Source organism: Aureobasidium melanogenum (assembly GCF_000721775.1).
Source record: "Aureobasidium melanogenum CBS 110374 unplaced genomic scaffold scaffold_35, whole genome shotgun sequence".
Taxonomy (NCBI): domain Eukaryota; kingdom Fungi; phylum Ascomycota; class Dothideomycetes; order Dothideales; family Saccotheciaceae; genus Aureobasidium; species Aureobasidium melanogenum.
Window position 1 is genome coordinate 120,204 of NW_024470087.1, and position 16,319 is coordinate 136,522.

Here is a 16,319-nt window from a genome sequence, read left to right on the forward strand (position 1 = left end):
AGTCCCACCAGCTCAGCCACTGCAATGGCAAACTCTGTCTACACATGTCCCAGAGATAACGGAATGTACTACTCTGATACCACTAATCGGGTTTACCAGCTACTTTGCAATACTGATGAGCCAGATGCAACTATTAGAACGACATATCAGCCACAACTACAGTCCTGCGTCGATGCCTGTAGTGACGTTGAAGGATGCATAGGTGTTTCATATACCGCAACCTCCAGCTCATGCTCCTACAAAAGCAGTGCTTCCGATCTTGTGAGCTCTGAAACTTCCGATTCGGCCATTGCGACAGACTATATCTGTCCTGGTGCCGATGGTACTCGCCTAGTGGATACGACTGGATCAGTATATGAAATCCTCTGCAATACAGTTTTCCCTACAAGCAGCAACATATCCTCGAGCCTGGCAGTCAGCAACTTGGCATCTTGTTCTGAGATATGTTCAGGTATCGATGACTGCTCGGGCTTTACATTCCAAAATGGATCATGTACGACAGTCAGTTCCAGGAACTCTAACGATGGAGTTACTCGAATGAATGTGGAAACCGCCATTCTGTTAGCGAAAAGAGTGGCACAAGTTGTGTCGAGTGGTATCGCTCCGTACAGAAGCACAAGTTTTGTGCAATCCCTCCCCGTCGACATCTCCCGGACTCCAAGTACGTCACTCCAGTATGTGTCAGCTACTGTTGCTGCATCCAGTGGCACCGTTCAAAAACCAGGAGGAACAGATGCAGTAACCTTGACCATCAGTTCAGCGAACGCAGCACCCACAACAAGTACTCTTGCACTACCACCAAGCTCGGCAGATGTGTTGCCATTAAGTAGTGGCGCGGAGTCGTCATTCACTCTGTCAAGCAAAGCGGCACAGGATCAACCGGCGAGCTCTACGATTCTGAGCAACCCAGTCACGGCAAGTACGATTACGATTTCTGGTACTTTGGTTGTCCCCACTGCGATCTTGACCAGTTCAGGAACCTTTGGCCCCAGCATAAGCATCGACTCTAGCACATCAACAAGCATTCATTCATTGGCGATGAATGATCTATCAACAATTACCAGTCGGTCGCCTCAAGGACCAACAGTAGTCTTGAGTTCAACGCTTCTTAGTGCTAGTCTAAGCTTTTCTTCGTCCACCACATCTCGCGCAGAAGCACCAACGAACACGGCATTGCTTCCAAGTGGTTCACTTGTCATTACCCGCAGTGGTGAAAGTGTGATATTGCGCCCAACTTTAGCCACAAGCCAGACATCTTCTTTGGTTGTAGGTGACTCATCATCCGTTGGACCGTCTCCGATCACTCTATTGTCTGAGGGCACTCCATCTTCCGACGTTGTGCTCTTCTCCACTGTCAGCCCTGTTCCTTACTCGACAGTCAGCGCGGTTTCGTATTTTGCTGCGCCATCTAGTCTACCTCCTGAGACCAACTATTCCTGTCCTGAAGCCAACGGAGAGCAGGTTCGAGCCAATACCGGAGGTTCATACACTATCGGTTGTAATGAAGAAACAACAGGCTACAATGCCCTTGTGGCTACTGCTTCGGATTTCAATGACTGCATGACCTATTGTGATCAACTCCCTGGCTGCACCGCGTGGACCTATAGTGGCAGCTGCTATTTGAAAACGGGAACTTCTGCTTCCAACTTCTCCTTCCAACCGTCAAGTCGGGGTGCGGTCTCTGGTATCAGAGCAGTACCAGCTACAAACTCGGGTCTACCAGGGAGTAGTCCAACAGACTTTGTCACTAGTTCGTCCACGTCACAAGCAACAGGTTCCGCAGAACCGAGTGATGGCGAACTTGGTATCTCAGCGACAGCATCAGCAACGCTACCTTCAAGTGTACCATCATTTGCTGAGGGATCCACTACTATAATTTTTACTCAAGCGTCTTTACAGAGTTCTGAGGACCTTCCACGAAGCACAAGCGATCGGGGTATCACTACGCAGTTGCCATCCTCTGTGGTGGACACTTCGTCTGATCTGGCCTCAGAAATCACGGCAGCGGCGATTACAAGCGAGTTTGGGGCGACTTCTGGAGCCACAGCCAGTGATATAGGATCCACTGCTGTAGGCGGCGATAGCGCAGCGAGCCTGTCGTATATCACCTCAACTATCTTCCCAGCTTCTGTCACGAACATCATAATCCCGGCTACCACTGCTAGTACACCTTCTCTGACCGACCCCATGTCTGCGTCCATCGCAATTGCATCTCCATCAACCACCTGCTCCGTCTTCGACAATCTGCTCGACATATGCCTCGATGCAGTTATTACGCCCTCTGTTGGCATTGGAGGTGCAGTCAGTGTGGGACTTGGGAGCATAACAGTCGTTGATGCATCGACAAGTGTAGGAATTGCGCTTTCTGCTGCTGCAAGTGCAAATCTCGGCATATCTGCCGGAACAGGCGGTGTTGAGATTGGAGCAAGTGCCAGCATAGGAGTCAGTGCTGGCATTGATGGCACGCAACAGCCTACCATAACTACCTCTATACCCTCGTCATCCTGCTCTGCTGGCGGCAATGCTTTCGATATCTGTGTAGACGTTGCTATCACTCCCTCAATCGGGATTGGTGGTAATGCAGGCATTGCTGCAGGTAGTAGTACCATCACGCTATTTGACGTATCAGCCTCTTTGGCAATCGCGCCAACCTTAGCAGCAGGTGTTGGTATTGGCATCTCGACTGGTTCAAGCGAAATAGCCTTAGTAGCGAGTGCAACTCTCGAGGCAAACCTCGGTCTCAGTTCTGGAATACTGCCTAATAACACAGCTCCGACCACGACTGCGAACTGCTCAGCTGGTGGTAATGTCCTCAATGTATGCGTCGACGCAACCATCACAGCATCTGCCAACGCTGGCCTTAATCTCAATCTTGGACCCAGCAGCAGCGCACTCACTCTGCTGGACGCATCTGTTGCGCTTGCACCTTCAGTTGCAGCAGGAGTTGATGTCGGCTTGTCTGTCGGATCATCTGGCATAGGTCTTTCTGCGAGCGCTACCTTAGGAGTGAATCTAGGTCTTTCAGCAGGACTAAATTTGGGCGGCAGTCAACCGACAGCAAATTCAGCATTGGCTACCCCATCAACAACCATGACTCCAACTATCAACTTGTTACCAACATCGTCTCTTGCATCGGCTGCAGGACTAAGCATTGGCCTCGGTCAATCAACAGCGAGTTTAGCATTGGCTAACTCGTCAGCAATCTCGAATACCATCATCAATCTACTCCCAACCTCGTCTCTTGCTTCGGCTACAGGATTAGACCTTGATTTGGGCCAATCCACAGCTAGTTCTGCATTGGCTGCAGGACTGAATTTGGGAAGTGGTCAATCGACAGCAAGTTCAGCTTTAGCTGCGTCGTCATTTGTCCCGACTACCGTTGTCATCTTGCTTCCAACCTCGTCTCCCGGATCAGCTACAGTGACAGGCCTTGGTTCGAGTCAACTAACAGCAAGTTCAGCATGGGCGGGCATATCAACAGCCTCGATTTATAATTTAAACTTGCTGCCAACGTCGTCTCTCACATCGACTACGGGACTAGGCAGTAACTTGGGTCAGTCATCCTCAACAGCATTGGCGGCCTCATCGCCAATCACGACTATGAACATCAATTTACTCCCAACGCCATCTCTCTCATCAGCTACAGGACTGGGCATTAGCTTGGGTCAAATGGCGAGTTCACCAACATCATCTCTCTCATTGGCTGTGGCTGGCTTGGGCCAGTCATTCTCATCAGCATCATCTACATCATCTACTTCTTCACGATCATCATCAGTATCAACCACAACAACTACAAACCCCACTTCGACCTCTACAAGAGGTTCCACGACTCCGAACCTTGTTCAGAGTTTGACTGCCATTGTGGGACGTCAAGTCACGCATCCCATAGACTCGCGGAAGAGACATCAAGGATTCACTACTCTTGTGCGATAGGGCACGAATGATGTGCTGAAGATGATCAATCATGATGGAAGATCTGGGGATGGCTCAGAAATCGAAGCAGGAATGTCATTTGTACAGAAGGCAGTTTACAGAATTGATATCATCGACAATGTTTGACGGGAGTGCAAGTAGGAATCAAGGTCCAAACGCAATGGGCTTATCTGGTTCCTGATTCATGCACATTGTTCTGTAGATCCTCAATCATAAGCGAAGTTCATCACTTTCTGTTTCGCTCCTTTGATATCTTAGTATTCTGACGGTGTAAGTGTTGTATCCCGAACAGGCCCCTGAGTGTCACACGCCTAAACCTGGGTGTACTAGATTCCAGACTGTGCCCTAGGCTGCGTCAAGGGGGCAAGAGGATCACGGCAAATCAATACTACGTGCTTGTCGAGGACTTGGTTGATGCGTCTGGATTCCCAGAACTGACTATGGCACGTGATCATGCAAACACTAGCCACGTTTGGCTAGTTTATGCTACTTCTCGTGGTAAAGGCACTGGATGCAATTCAATTTAGACTCTGAGACAATTGAAGTCTTAACAGAGACAAATATTGGAAAACCAAAATTCCAAAACAGAACTTGAATGTGTTGTGAGATGAAACTAGGAATATAGAAGGCAAGCTAATCGGATGATGGCAGCAAGTTATTGTACAGGACAAAAGCTCTTTCTTCGCGCTTTAGGATCCTCCCATGGACCGTCGTACTCCTTTGTCCGAAGATTGTGATACAAAATAAGACACGCCGCTTCCTAAGACATAGCAAAATCCGACAAGCAATACAAATTTGAAATAAGAACTCGAAGCAAAAGAAACTGTTAGTGGTTGTGCAACCACGGCGAAGTATCGTGGTCATCATACTACTCATTGTTCACAAAATCGTCCATGTGCGTGTCGTCTGCATGGTCTTGGTCGTGTCCACCAGCGGCGAATGCTTCGCCGGCAAGTTGATTCTCTCCTTCATGGCCCAACGTGGCATGGTCTTCGTCGTTGTGAACCATATCCGCGAAGATTGAGTCGAGATTGGCATTCGTGTTGCTAGCCTGTGGACTGCTGAAAGACGGGCTTGCCTCAGTGTGCGCCAACCTAGGGCTGCCAGATGAGCTAGGTCGCTTGTCAAACATGGCTCCACCAGCTGTGAACAGTGCAGGATCGAGATTCATTCCTGTGCTGAACATGGGAGGGTGCTGAGGTGGTGATCGCGGCACCGCAAAGTTTGGTGGCGGTGGTGGAGACGTGTGAGATGCGTAGTTGTTTGAAGCGAATTGTGCAGGATTAACAGTGTTCGAAGATTCGTCCGGAGTACGAAGTGGTGGCAAGCCAAACGATGGCGGTGCGAACAGCGGCGAATCACGATAACCTGAATTGACCATAGATTGGGGTTGAGATGAGGGATAACTGAACGAAGGAGTCTGCTGTTGAGGATAGCCCGGCCGACTGCTAGGGGGACCGGGTGTTGCAGTAGACATGCTGGACGGGGTATGAGCTGCTGGAGAACCAGCGGGTTGGAGTGGCTGAGGTGGTTTGTGGTGTGCTTCACTCCCCTTGCGCTTGTGAGGCTTGATTTTGTATTGAGGAGGAAGATCATCAGGATTAGTGATCCCCAACGATGCCATGAGCTTTTGCTGCTTTGTAGGACGAGGCTTGCGGGTGGATGCAGAGGAGTCAATGACTGGCGGAGCTTCTGGAGCTACGGGGGCTGACTTGTGTAGTTCTTGACGCAGGAAGTTGGTCTCGTAGGCAAGAAGGATATCGGCACCCTCGACCTTTCGGAGGTAGAAGCGGAGCGTAGTAACCTCGTCTGGGGAAACTGTCAAGGGGTTGACATATGGACGGATGTAGTCTCTGAAGGCTTGAGCCGTCTCGATTATGCTTGTGAGGGTCTCTTCTTCCTCGGGCTGGAAAGGAAGGGTTTCCAGCTCGTCTTGCCAGGCAATGAGCTCCTCGAGCTTGGGGCGCGCAGCATCGCGAGGGATCTTCAAGCGCCAGTCACAGATAGGGCAAGTGTACTTGTCGTCTTCCTTGACCTTGCCGCGTGCGATTTTGAGACATTTTCCGTGGTACCTAGAAGTATATCAGTGATGCGGATCATGCTGAACCTAAACTCGAGACTCACCATTCATGACACAGCTCGCACTCGATCATCATACCAGCTTCAGGTCTACGGCAGAGACAGAAGACGTCCGGGAAATTGTTCTTGGTGTCCAGCTCCGGCGTGTGTTCTCTAGAAGAAGGCTCGACCGGCATTCTCGGCTTATCACGAAGCTCGAAACATGCATCGTTTCTCTCTTTGACCAAATTCATGTGCTGATGCAAAATGTGTAGCGGCGCATTGGCTTTACCGAACAACTTCTTACCACGGCGCATCCAATCTTCGTGACGACGTTGCTCTTTCTCAAGGTCAACAGTGCCAGCAGGCTTGTTATTCAACTCTTCGAGAGACGCCATCACATCTCTGACGTCCTTGTACATCGGTCGCGATCTGAAGTCAGGATTCTTGCTCTGTTGGTAGAGGGCAAGAATCTTTTCTTGAGCTTCGCGCTGTTTCTTGAGAATAGCGTCGACCCTTGCAAGCGTCTCTGGAGTGACAGGCAGACCAGCTGCTTGCTTTGAGAGAGCGTCCAATTGCTGATAATGTACGTTTTCGACACTCATGATCTCTTTAGCCTTGGCTTCCCAATACTCACCCTGTGTCTTTGCATCTCTCAGGCGAAGTATATGTGGATTTGTCTCAGGAATGCCAATCTCCAAACCGCGGTTGATGAAAGCGTCAACGTCCTGAAGAGTTAAAAGATGGACTGAACGAGTGTGAGCTTCGTCAAGCCATTTGACGTGATTCAGTAGCTTTTCAAGGTTTTCGAGTTCAGGTAGATCAATGTTGAGACCTTTGCCAACTTCGAACACTTCCTCGATTTCTTGAGTAGAGCGTGGATGGTGTTGTTGACCCATGCAAATAGCGACCGCCTTTGCTTTGAAGTCGTTGATGTCGGCTTCTCTTTCGCGCAGAGTCTTGTACTCTGGACAATCGAAGTGAATCTCGTCAGCGGCAGCGAGCAATTTTTGCATGTTCTCGAAGTTCCGAAGCTCCTTGTCACGCTCGTCCGATTCAGCAACCGTGGACTTCTTGCGGGAAGACTTTCCCTTAGCTCTGTTCTGCTGCTTACGAGTAATGTAGATGGTAGCCTCTTCCACCCAGTCATTGCAGCGCTCAACGTAGCGCTTCAGGTCTGCGAGCTGCGGAATGTCGAAGGGGATACGCTCACCTTCGTTGAGCAGTGAACGCAAGATTTTCAGCGACGGACGAGGTTCCTGGCTAAGGTAGTCGTCGACCTTTTGTGCCCAAGCTTCAGGGAGCTTAGCTCGGTCAACGACCTTTTGCACCATTGACTTAAGCTCCTTGTCCGTCATGCGAAGAGAGAGGACGTGGTCATGAGCAGGACTGGCGTAACGATCGGATTCTTTCGAATCGCAGCATTCATATGCGCCAGCATGAAGCAAACACATGACTTTACCCGATTTCTTGCACACGTATCGTGAAAGGAAGCTGTAACACTTGCAGAAACTGCAGACATATTCGTCCTCGTCCATATCCTCTGTAAAGATTTCGGGCTTGTCGGTGTATCTCTCACCTTGGTAAGTGTCGTCTGTTGGTTCGGTGTTATCAGGCTTCTCAAGGAAGTGCTTGCGCGCGTTCATCTCCTTCTCAAGCGATCGTTCCAGAGCTGGAGCAAGCCATTTTGCAGTGTTGATTGATTGGTCGCGGGCAGCAGCTGTCAGCAGGAGCTCGTCGTGGGAGAAACATGGTTGGCGCCGATAGTCACGGAGCCTTTGGACACCACTTTCACCAAAAGGTTCCCAGTCAACAGGTGCGAAGTTGACAGCTTCGTTGAGATTGAAACCGTGGTTGAATCCAGCGTGGTACGCTTGAGGGAATGTTACGACCATCTGACCTGCACGTTGGTCGATAGCATAGACTCGGACTCCAGCTTTTTTCAGCTTCTCTGGCGGCATCAATGTCACCAATTGGAACAGAAGATCCGGTTGCGTCTCGAAGAGTTCCGGCACAGCTTCGCGCATTGCGTTTTCGAACTTCTCAGCATCTTCTCCAGGAACGCCATACCATGTTTTGGTCGCTCCGAAATGTTGGTAGTTGGCAGAGTAAGCGTAGTGATCCTCGTTATGCCAGCAGAAAGTGGAGAACACCATACCGACGTAGAGCCATGGCACTGTCATTCCAGAAATATCCGTCTTGATGTGCTTAAACAGTGACTCGCCATAGAGTGGGAGGACATTCAAATTCCAGGGATCTGTCGAATAAGGGTCGCGAGGCTGCTTTTCAATTGTGGGGAAGCCACTTCCGTGGGTTGTCGAATGGATATCAGCACCATATTCAACTTCGACTGTTTCGGTGATGTTCTCGACAAGTCTCCAGAACTCGCGCTCAACATCATCTTCGTTGACTGGCCTTCTTTTGTTCAAAATGGGATCAAAGGGCATTTTATCGGCGAAGTGGTTCTCCTTGAATCTGTTTGCTCTTTCCTGGAACGCTCGAAGCGAATAAACCTCACCTTCTTCAAATCCAAATTCTCCAGTTCCCACCAGACAGCGGGGGCAGTGCCAATCGTGTTCCGGTTGCTGCATCTTGACAGGAGGTTCGAGACATGCGCCATGATAACCACAATCGCAGCTATCGCAGATCAGAAGCAAACCTGGGTCTTCTGGCTTTGCGCAAGTTTCACATGCTTCGCCAGGAGGGAAGTTGCTGCGTTCTCGTGCTGGAACAAACCTCGGTGTCGAAGTCCTGGGTTGGTGCATGTGCGAGCCTGCTACCATCGGCGCTGGCTCTCTCTTCAATCTCTTGCTACGTCGTCCAGACGCGTCCAGGTCCCCGTTCGCGTCCTTCTCCGCGCTGTCAGTCAAGGGCCGTTTTGCAGAGTTGCTGGGTTCGAGAGTTGGTGTGTTGCTTTCTTGCAATTGCGGACTATCCATGGTCGATCTCGGTACTGATCGCGGGTTCTCTGGGGTCGCGTGGATTCCGTTAGGCCCATTCACGGGGGTAAAGCCTGAAGGACGGTTGACTGAAGTGAAGCCTCCATTCACAGGAGTAAAGCCTTGGACAGGAGCTGGAGCCGGAGCCGGTGGAGTCGGCTTGACTGGCGTTTGCTGAGCTGCAGGCATTCCAGCGTCCAGAGAAGCATTCAATGCAGCCGATGCGCGCATTGCTGGAGTATTGTCACCATTCGGGGTATTGTTCTGCGACTTCTTAAGAGGCGAAGTACCCGGAGAGGGGGTGAAAGGGCCGCCGTTTTCTAGTTCGAGTTGATGTTGAACACCTGGTTTTGCGACTCGCAGGTAATCCTCGTATGGTTGTAGCCATTTCTGGTAAGAATTCTTGAGAGAAGTCGAAAGACTGGACATGATTTTTCCACTGTATCCAAGATCACGACCAATCTCAGCCCATTTCTTCAATTTGCACACTCGATCGAAACCCCCTCTGGCTTCGACCGCCTTTTTGAGTTTGTAGAGGTCAAGGGGTCGTTTATCCACACTGGGGAACCGGTTGAGGTTAGTGCCGTGTTGCCTGTGGAATTTGGACAGCTGATCCAGGTAATTGAGATTTGCGCGAGTACCTGGGTTGAAATCAGCGAACTATATGAATATCAATATGTATTGTAACTCACCGCCTTCGACGGAGTTTAATTCCTGGCGTCGCACACGAAAGTGAAATCGCTGTCAACTGTGTCAGCATAGAGTCGGCATTATAGTCATGCCGTACATACAGATGTATCGATGGCGAAGGGCATCTGCCAGCCTTCGGGAGGAATGATCTTTGCGATTCCATATTTGCGACCTTCAGGTTCAATCTTGCGCATATAAGCCATAGGGTCGCGAAACTCTTCTTCGGTAGGTCGGAAAGTAGGGCCCTCAGGGATGCCGTGTAGTCTGTTCCTTTTGGTAATCTCCGGCGCAGCATTTGGTTGTCCTCGACGCTCCACGGTGGTCAAGTCCAGAGGTTCTGAGCGTCTTGCGCTGAGCGGCATAGGTGCATTGTTGACGGCTGCACTCGGTGTATGAGCGACAGACTTGGGCTTTGTTGAAGCGACATTGCTAGTGGTATATGTCGGGCGATTTGCTGAAGAGGCAGCAGCAGCCCCTCCGCTGCTTGGAGGCACGACCATTCGCAAAATTCGGTGGGTGTAATTATTAAGGTGGATATATCGAGGCTGAGCTTAAGCGACTCGGTCGTAAGGGAGTTTGGCGTAGGACGATATTAAAGAGCGGCGTTGATGGTGAAGGGGTGATGGAGCGGCGGCGGGCACATGAGAATGTGGAGCGACAAGAAACTGGAGAGGGCGAGCGGCCAGATCTGATATGTGGGCGGAGCACACTAGGCAAATGCTGTCTCCAGGCGATGACCAGGTAACGATGGTTACTGTCGCATGTGCATGAGTTCAAAGGTCTGCTCGCCCTGGCTGCTTTCAAGAAACAAATTGGAGAAGCAGTGCTGGATTTAGAAAGGCAAGTGCGAGGCAGACTTCCCATACGGCTGGAACAAGACGACTCACCCGCACAAAGTCGACAGCTTGGCCAAGATTGGCTTCGCTGAGGATTGGCTTCCGAGCCTCGCCGCGTGATGCCAGAACCATCTTCTTCATCTGCCCTGTTCCTGATTTTGTAGCACCATCCACACAGTTCTCTTGTGCTCTCTTTGATCATCAGATTACGCATCCCTCCTTCTAATCATCATACTACATCCACACCCATTCCTTCATCCAAAATTCTTTCTCGACCATTCCATGCAATTCGCGACCAAGATACGTCGTCAGATTTGCCGCACAGCAGATCTGCAGCCGAGAGCTTCCCGCACTTGACAGCCAATCACATGTCTCTTGGTTTCACCTCGTAGATTTTGGTTCTCCTAATTTCGGTACTACGACTTGATTAGGGAGCGTATTCATATCCTTTCTAGGTTGTCTCGAGAGGTGGGTCCGCAATGGACAGGCCGATACCTGCATTCTATGCTTGTTATCTGCTTCGTTCGACAGTCCGCCACCAGAATCTCTATGTTGGAAGCACGCCACATCCCGTCCGACGTTTGAAGCAACACAATGGGATCGCCAAAGGCGGAGCTGTGAGAACATCCAAGAACACGCTACGACCATGGGAAATGACTTGCCTTGTCACCGGATTTCCTTCAAAAATTGCTGCATTGCAATTTGAGTAAGTCAATTGGTCACCCGTGTTGCTCTGTTTATTTGTCGATACACCAGGCCATTGCACCATTTTTTGAGCACATATAAGGTCTGTATTTTCTAACCATGATTTCACAGATGGGCATGGCAAAACACACACCAGACACGACATATTGCTCCAGATGAGCGCATTACTCAAGCCAACACAAAACAAAGATTTTCACCACGGACTGGCAAGGTACGCAAGCGCACAGGACGACCTCGTATGTCAATGCACGACAAACTTGCCAATCTTCATATCTTGCTAAGAGCAAAGAGTTTCGAACGTTGGCCATTACAAGTTAAGTTCTTTGCCGAAGATGTGTACAAAATGTGGCACAGATGGACCGTCAACATGCCTGAAGTCATTCGTCAGGGTATTGAAGTTGAGATGGATGAATCGGTTTTACAAAACACAGCACCCGAAGAGGACCTCTCAAACCCCGTTGGCATCCATAAGATCGACCCTACTTATCAACACATGAAGACCTTTTTAGAAAAGAGCCGAAGACTGCTAGTCGTACCGAATAACAATTGCGTCATTTGTTGCTCTTCTCTCGATGCAACAAAAGAAATGGCGCTTGTATGTTTCAGCCAGGAATGCAACTCAATCTTCCATGTCGGATGTTTATCGAGTCATTTCCTCAAGGGTGAATATGGCGCTGAAGGCGCGATTGTCCCAACACATGGGCATTGCCCATCTTGCGAATCAAGCCTGGACTGGACCGACCTTGTGAAGGATTTGAGCTTGCGCATCCGTGGCGAAAAAGAAGTCACAGCTCTGTTCAAAGAGCCAAAGCGTCGTAAAAAGAACGTCAAAGAGAGTGCAAAGAGCGCTGCCGTTGTCGATGAGGATGAAGCGGAGGAACCTGACGTTTTGGCAAATGAAAGTGACCTCGAGGTGGATTTTGACGACGTCTTGCTGCAGTCAGACTATGAAGACGTTGATCAGATGCAAGCAACACCTTCCGGCGATGATGATGAGTGGAAGCTGGTCGACAAGTTGAACGAACAGGACACACCCCGCGTCGTCGTTTCGGCAAGCTCTTCAGCCGCCAAAGTGCGAAAAGCAGTCATCGAAGACAGCGACTGGGATGAAGCTGAGGTCATCGAATGAAAGGAAAGACTCTAGTAGACCAACAGTCCATTTAAGACCTTCAGGACCTTCGCATCTCGGAATCCTCACAACAGTCCCTCATGCCACGGACAGACCAAGGTCATCTACCAAGACTGAATACGTCGCAGAGGACCACGTGTCGTGCTGATACAAGTCTCAGCATGATGACGGATTGCGCTTCCAACGTCCTCGAGACTTTGGCCAGCATCTATGGTTACAAAGTCAGAACCATCGTCTGTGGCTCGAATGTCAGCAAAAAGCTGGCGGACTCGATCTTGAAGCTCCTTCTTCTCGTATCGTTCTTCGCCCCAACCCCCTCGCTTTGCTGCGTCCTCTGCAGAGATATCAAGGAAAAGACACAAGTCTGGTCGAGGAAGGCCTTCTTCAGGATGACGGCACCAAGCGAGGTTGAGGCTGGGATTGTTCTTCGCGGCAGAATAGACACATCCAGAATAGTAGTACCTGTCAATGATGACGGTTGTTCCAGCATTGATGTCTGCTTCTATCGACGCTCTGTCGATTATTAGAGAAACACCACAATACAACAAGTTTGGAACCACATACACTGCCTCCCATCTGTTCGCAGAGAAAAGCAGATGAATGACATGATCTTCTTGTTCACTCTGTCCCTGCAGGTAGTTGTTGATCATTTGGCCAATTGGAGTTGTTCTATCTGCCAAAACATGAGTATTCCATTGAGTGGGAAGCGGTTTGAATCACGTACCGGGAAATCGACGATGTTTTACAGGCAAGCCTCTCTCAGAAAGATAAGACACTAGTCTCTCGCATTGTGTAGACTTGCCTGATCTGTCGAGACCTTCAAATACAATCAGCTTTCCACGAGACATCCTTACGATTTGTATGATGTAGAAACAAAACACTGGGTAGTTGTGGTCGAGAATTAATCTACACGATGCAACGCGAAGTGACGCGCGTGAACCAGCGGCTTGGCAAGCGACTTTGGTCCAGCGAGTCAAAACGCAAGTGCTTTTTAGAATGTTGATATGACATCGGTCAACATGTCCGAAGAAACCATGTTCAAAATCACGACAGCATCAACGAGCAGTGCAGTCAGAACCGGAATGCTCAGCTTACCCAATCGGCAGGCCATCAAGACACCCCATTACCTGGCTGTGGCATCCCGTGGAGCTGTACCGCACTTGACTCAGGACAATGTGACCAAGCACACAAGTATCTGCGGTGCCTACATGGCAGTAGAGGATTGTAAGTTTGCACTGTGGCAACAACCTATCGCCTAGACAGCGAAGCTGACCGAATGTGTGTGCTCACCAAAAGAATTGAAAAGTCGTAGAAAAAGGTACCCCAATTCTCAAGTACAACCCACCGGATGGATCCTCAAGACTGCGTGCATACACTGCAACCCCAGACGATCATGTTCTGGTTCTTGGAGCTCGCCGTTCGCCACCTGTGCCTTCGCCAGGAGCAAGCACCGATAGTCAGATGAGCATCATGACTGCCTTTGGTTTCACCAAGCTCCAAGACTCGACTTTCAGAAGCCTGACAACTTCGCTTAACCCGGATATCATTGTCGGTCTCGGAGATATCCCGTATGGATATTACAAAGTCAGCTACAAGAAAATCGACAAAATCACAAATCGGACTGCAAAATGGATGCAAGCGCACGTGGATGAACGAACCAAGACAAAGAAAGAGCAAGGAGCAGTACTGCCGCTGCTGTATGCACCACTGTTGCCCATCTCGGCCGACTCGCAGAGGTATTACATTGACCATCTCGAAGACATGGCGCAAGATATACAAGGACTGGCTCTTTACAATACAATCACTCTAGAGGATCTGCCCGAACAGCTGATGGCCCTCCCACGCCTCGGTCTGACCGAACCCAACAATCCTCGTGCAGTACTGCAAGACGTTTCCCAGGGCATAGATGTCTTGACTCTGCCTTTCCTAAGCGCCATCACAGACGCTGGCGTGGCGTTGGACTTCCGTTTCCCTGTCTCTGGCCCCATACCAGAGAAGCCTTCGCCGCTAGGCGTGGATATGTGGGATACAAAGCACGCGACAGATGTTTCACCGTTGCGCAAAGATTGCCCTTGCTACGCATGCACGAATCACCACCGCGCATTTCTGCAGCATCTTTTGTCGGCAAAAGAAATGCTGGCCTGGGTGTTGTTGCAAATCCACAATCACCAGATCATGGATGAGTTTTTTGCTGGCATACGCGAGAGCATCGGCCGTGGCACCTTGGATCAGGATATTGCGGACTTTGAGCGATTCTACGAGCCAGAGCTGCCAGAATCTAATGGCCGCGGCCCTAGGTAGGCGGCCCTTCCCAAGCGTTTAACATGTCAAGACCAGCAAAACTGACGAACAAACAGACTACGAGGCTATCAATTCAAGTCCGAGGGCCCTAATGAGCGCAAGAGAAACTCGGCGCCGTTCACAGTATACAAAGCGAATCCGGACAAGGTTGCACAAAAGGGCTCGGTGCCTGTTCCCGGGCCCGATGCAGTCGCTGAGGACCTCGAAAAGGTTGGCTTCGCCGAGAAGGTAGATTAGTATGCATCGGAATAGCAGTGTCACGAGCTGTGGTCCGCAGCAGACAGTGCAACAGTGCAGCATAGGCCAGCTATGGATGTTCCTGATAGCATACAGAGTAGATTCTTGGTCAAAAGCAAAGCCAGTTATTCTTGCGTGAGGCTTACAACAGGCCCTTTCTTGCCAGTTCGATCTTTCTTGCAGCTTCGCCAGCCTTGTAGCCTCCCTTTGACACGCAGATCATACTGCCATCGTCCAGCTCGACTTTGTCTTCTAGCTCGGGGAATGCGCAAGGACAGTGGTGTGGGAAGTGTACGCAAGACAGGGTGGAAGGGCAGAGGTATTTATCGCAGTGTACTGTTCGTATGGCGTCAGCATATCCGGGTACTCGACAGATGATGGGAGAGAGAGAGACTCACCAGCTTCGTACTGTTGCTTGTACCACGCAGAGTCAGATGCAGCGTTTTGCGGTTGCTGATTTTGCTGGCCACCTTGGTTGAACATTTGCTCGAAGAACTGGAATTGAGCAAATGCAGGAAGGACGAAGAGCAGGAGCGTGGTGAAGAAGAGGGATAGTGGTGTCTTCATGGTTGCTTGCGACTTTGAGTCTTGGTTGCGCTTTCGATGCGGATGTGATTGGTGCTTGTGTGTAGATGTAGACTTGAGTATCTTTATGTCTCAACTACTTTGAGAATATTATCCGTCAAGAAGGATGGCATGCAAATGATTTGGTTGTTCAAAAGCCAGCTGTAATTATTGTTGTCCACCCTGGCGGGCATCGCATTGTGCCAAGACGACGATCAACTCCGCAAAAGCTTCAGCACATCCGCCCGGCGCATCTTCACGAATTTTTCCTCAGTTCTCAGTTCACGCCGCCGTCAACTCGACTACCCACGACCAACGCCCTTCTTCTTTCTCACGACCATCACAAACACTACACCGTCAACATGCATCTTATGTACACTCTCGACAGCCAGGGCAAGCGTGTCTACACCCTGAAGAAGGTCAACGGCGCAGAGGTCACAAAGTCTGCTCACCCTGCTCGCTTCTCCCCCGATGACAAGTACTCGAGGTAAGGACATGATCAATCAGTCCATCCGTTCGCGCAACAGGGAAAGAGACGGAACCAAAGAACTGCCAAAAACAGAGAAGAGAGTGGTCAAAAAGAGGAGAGTTTTGAGACAAAAGATGAGCTAGGAGGCACACGACACTCTGCAATAGCAACGAGGTGGACATGACAGTGGAAATGGACCCACAAGAGCAACGCAATCGGCGACAGAGAGAGATATAGGCGCGCAAAACCTAGTCAGCAAGACGCTGACTTTCTTTCCAACAGACACCGCGTCACCCTCAAGAAGCGCTACGGTCTCCTCATCACTCAGCAGAGTATGTCAGCCCAATACTCATTTTCTTCGAACCCTTGCAACTAACACATTCGATAGAGGACCTCAAGGTTCTTGGTCAATAAACGCACCCTAGCTGCCAAGACAATCATGGACATTTGATCATTTT

The 16,319-nt window shown here is 50.1% G+C and overlaps 7 protein-coding genes across 7 annotated transcripts; 4 read left to right on the forward strand and 3 right to left on the reverse strand.

Annotated features, from left to right (window-relative positions):
- Positions 1 to 63: 63 nt before the first annotated feature.
- Positions 64 to 3,933, forward strand: M437DRAFT_60012 (uncharacterized protein; the record flags this gene model as incomplete). The annotated part of the gene is made up of 2 exons (XM_041023678.1): positions 64 to 592; positions 3,422 to 3,933. 2 exons carry the CDS (start codon positions 64 to 66, stop codon positions 3,931 to 3,933), a joined length of 1,041 nt encoding a protein of 346 aa, XP_040875244.1.
- An 868-nt stretch (positions 3,934 to 4,801) lies between these two features.
- On the reverse strand, positions 4,802 to 10,120 carry M437DRAFT_88829 (PLU-1-domain-containing protein; the record flags this gene model as incomplete). The annotated part of the gene is made up of 4 exons (XM_041028912.1): positions 4,802 to 6,005; positions 6,058 to 9,571; positions 9,623 to 9,671; positions 9,722 to 10,120. 4 exons carry the CDS (start codon positions 10,118 to 10,120, stop codon positions 4,802 to 4,804), a joined length of 5,166 nt encoding a protein of 1,721 aa, XP_040875245.1.
- Positions 10,121 to 10,935: 815 nt separating this feature from the next.
- Positions 10,936 to 12,290, forward strand: M437DRAFT_70190 (uncharacterized protein; the record flags this gene model as incomplete). The annotated part of the gene is made up of 2 exons (XM_041025414.1): positions 10,936 to 11,162; positions 11,273 to 12,290. 2 exons carry the CDS (start codon positions 10,936 to 10,938, stop codon positions 12,288 to 12,290), a joined length of 1,245 nt encoding a protein of 414 aa, XP_040875246.1.
- A 104-nt stretch (positions 12,291 to 12,394) lies between these two features.
- Positions 12,395 to 13,138, reverse strand: M437DRAFT_59927 (thymidylate kinase; the record flags this gene model as incomplete). Its single annotated transcript, XM_041023663.1, has 3 exons — positions 12,395 to 12,803; positions 12,855 to 12,963; positions 13,015 to 13,138. The coding sequence occupies 3 exons, from the start codon at positions 13,136 to 13,138 to the stop codon at positions 12,395 to 12,397; spliced, it is 642 nt and encodes a 213-aa protein (XP_040875247.1).
- Positions 13,139 to 13,324: 186 nt separating this feature from the next.
- Positions 13,325 to 14,828, forward strand: M437DRAFT_59878 (queuine tRNA-ribosyltransferase; the record flags this gene model as incomplete). The annotated part of the gene is made up of 3 exons (XM_041023655.1): positions 13,325 to 13,514; positions 13,597 to 14,587; positions 14,648 to 14,828. 3 exons carry the CDS (start codon positions 13,325 to 13,327, stop codon positions 14,826 to 14,828), a joined length of 1,362 nt encoding a protein of 453 aa, XP_040875248.1.
- A 142-nt stretch (positions 14,829 to 14,970) lies between these two features.
- M437DRAFT_79214 (uncharacterized protein) lies at positions 14,971 to 15,395 on the reverse strand (the record flags this gene model as incomplete). Its single annotated transcript, XM_041027131.1, has 2 exons — positions 14,971 to 15,164; positions 15,227 to 15,395. 2 exons carry the CDS (start codon positions 15,393 to 15,395, stop codon positions 14,971 to 14,973), a joined length of 363 nt encoding a protein of 120 aa, XP_040875249.1.
- Positions 15,396 to 15,754: 359 nt separating this feature from the next.
- Positions 15,755 to 16,275, forward strand: M437DRAFT_79215 (ribosome biogenesis protein Nop10; the record flags this gene model as incomplete). The annotated part of the gene is made up of 3 exons (XM_041027132.1): positions 15,755 to 15,879; positions 16,144 to 16,193; positions 16,250 to 16,275. 3 exons carry the CDS (start codon positions 15,755 to 15,757, stop codon positions 16,273 to 16,275), a joined length of 201 nt encoding a protein of 66 aa, XP_040875250.1.
- Positions 16,276 to 16,319: the final 44 nt, after the last annotated feature.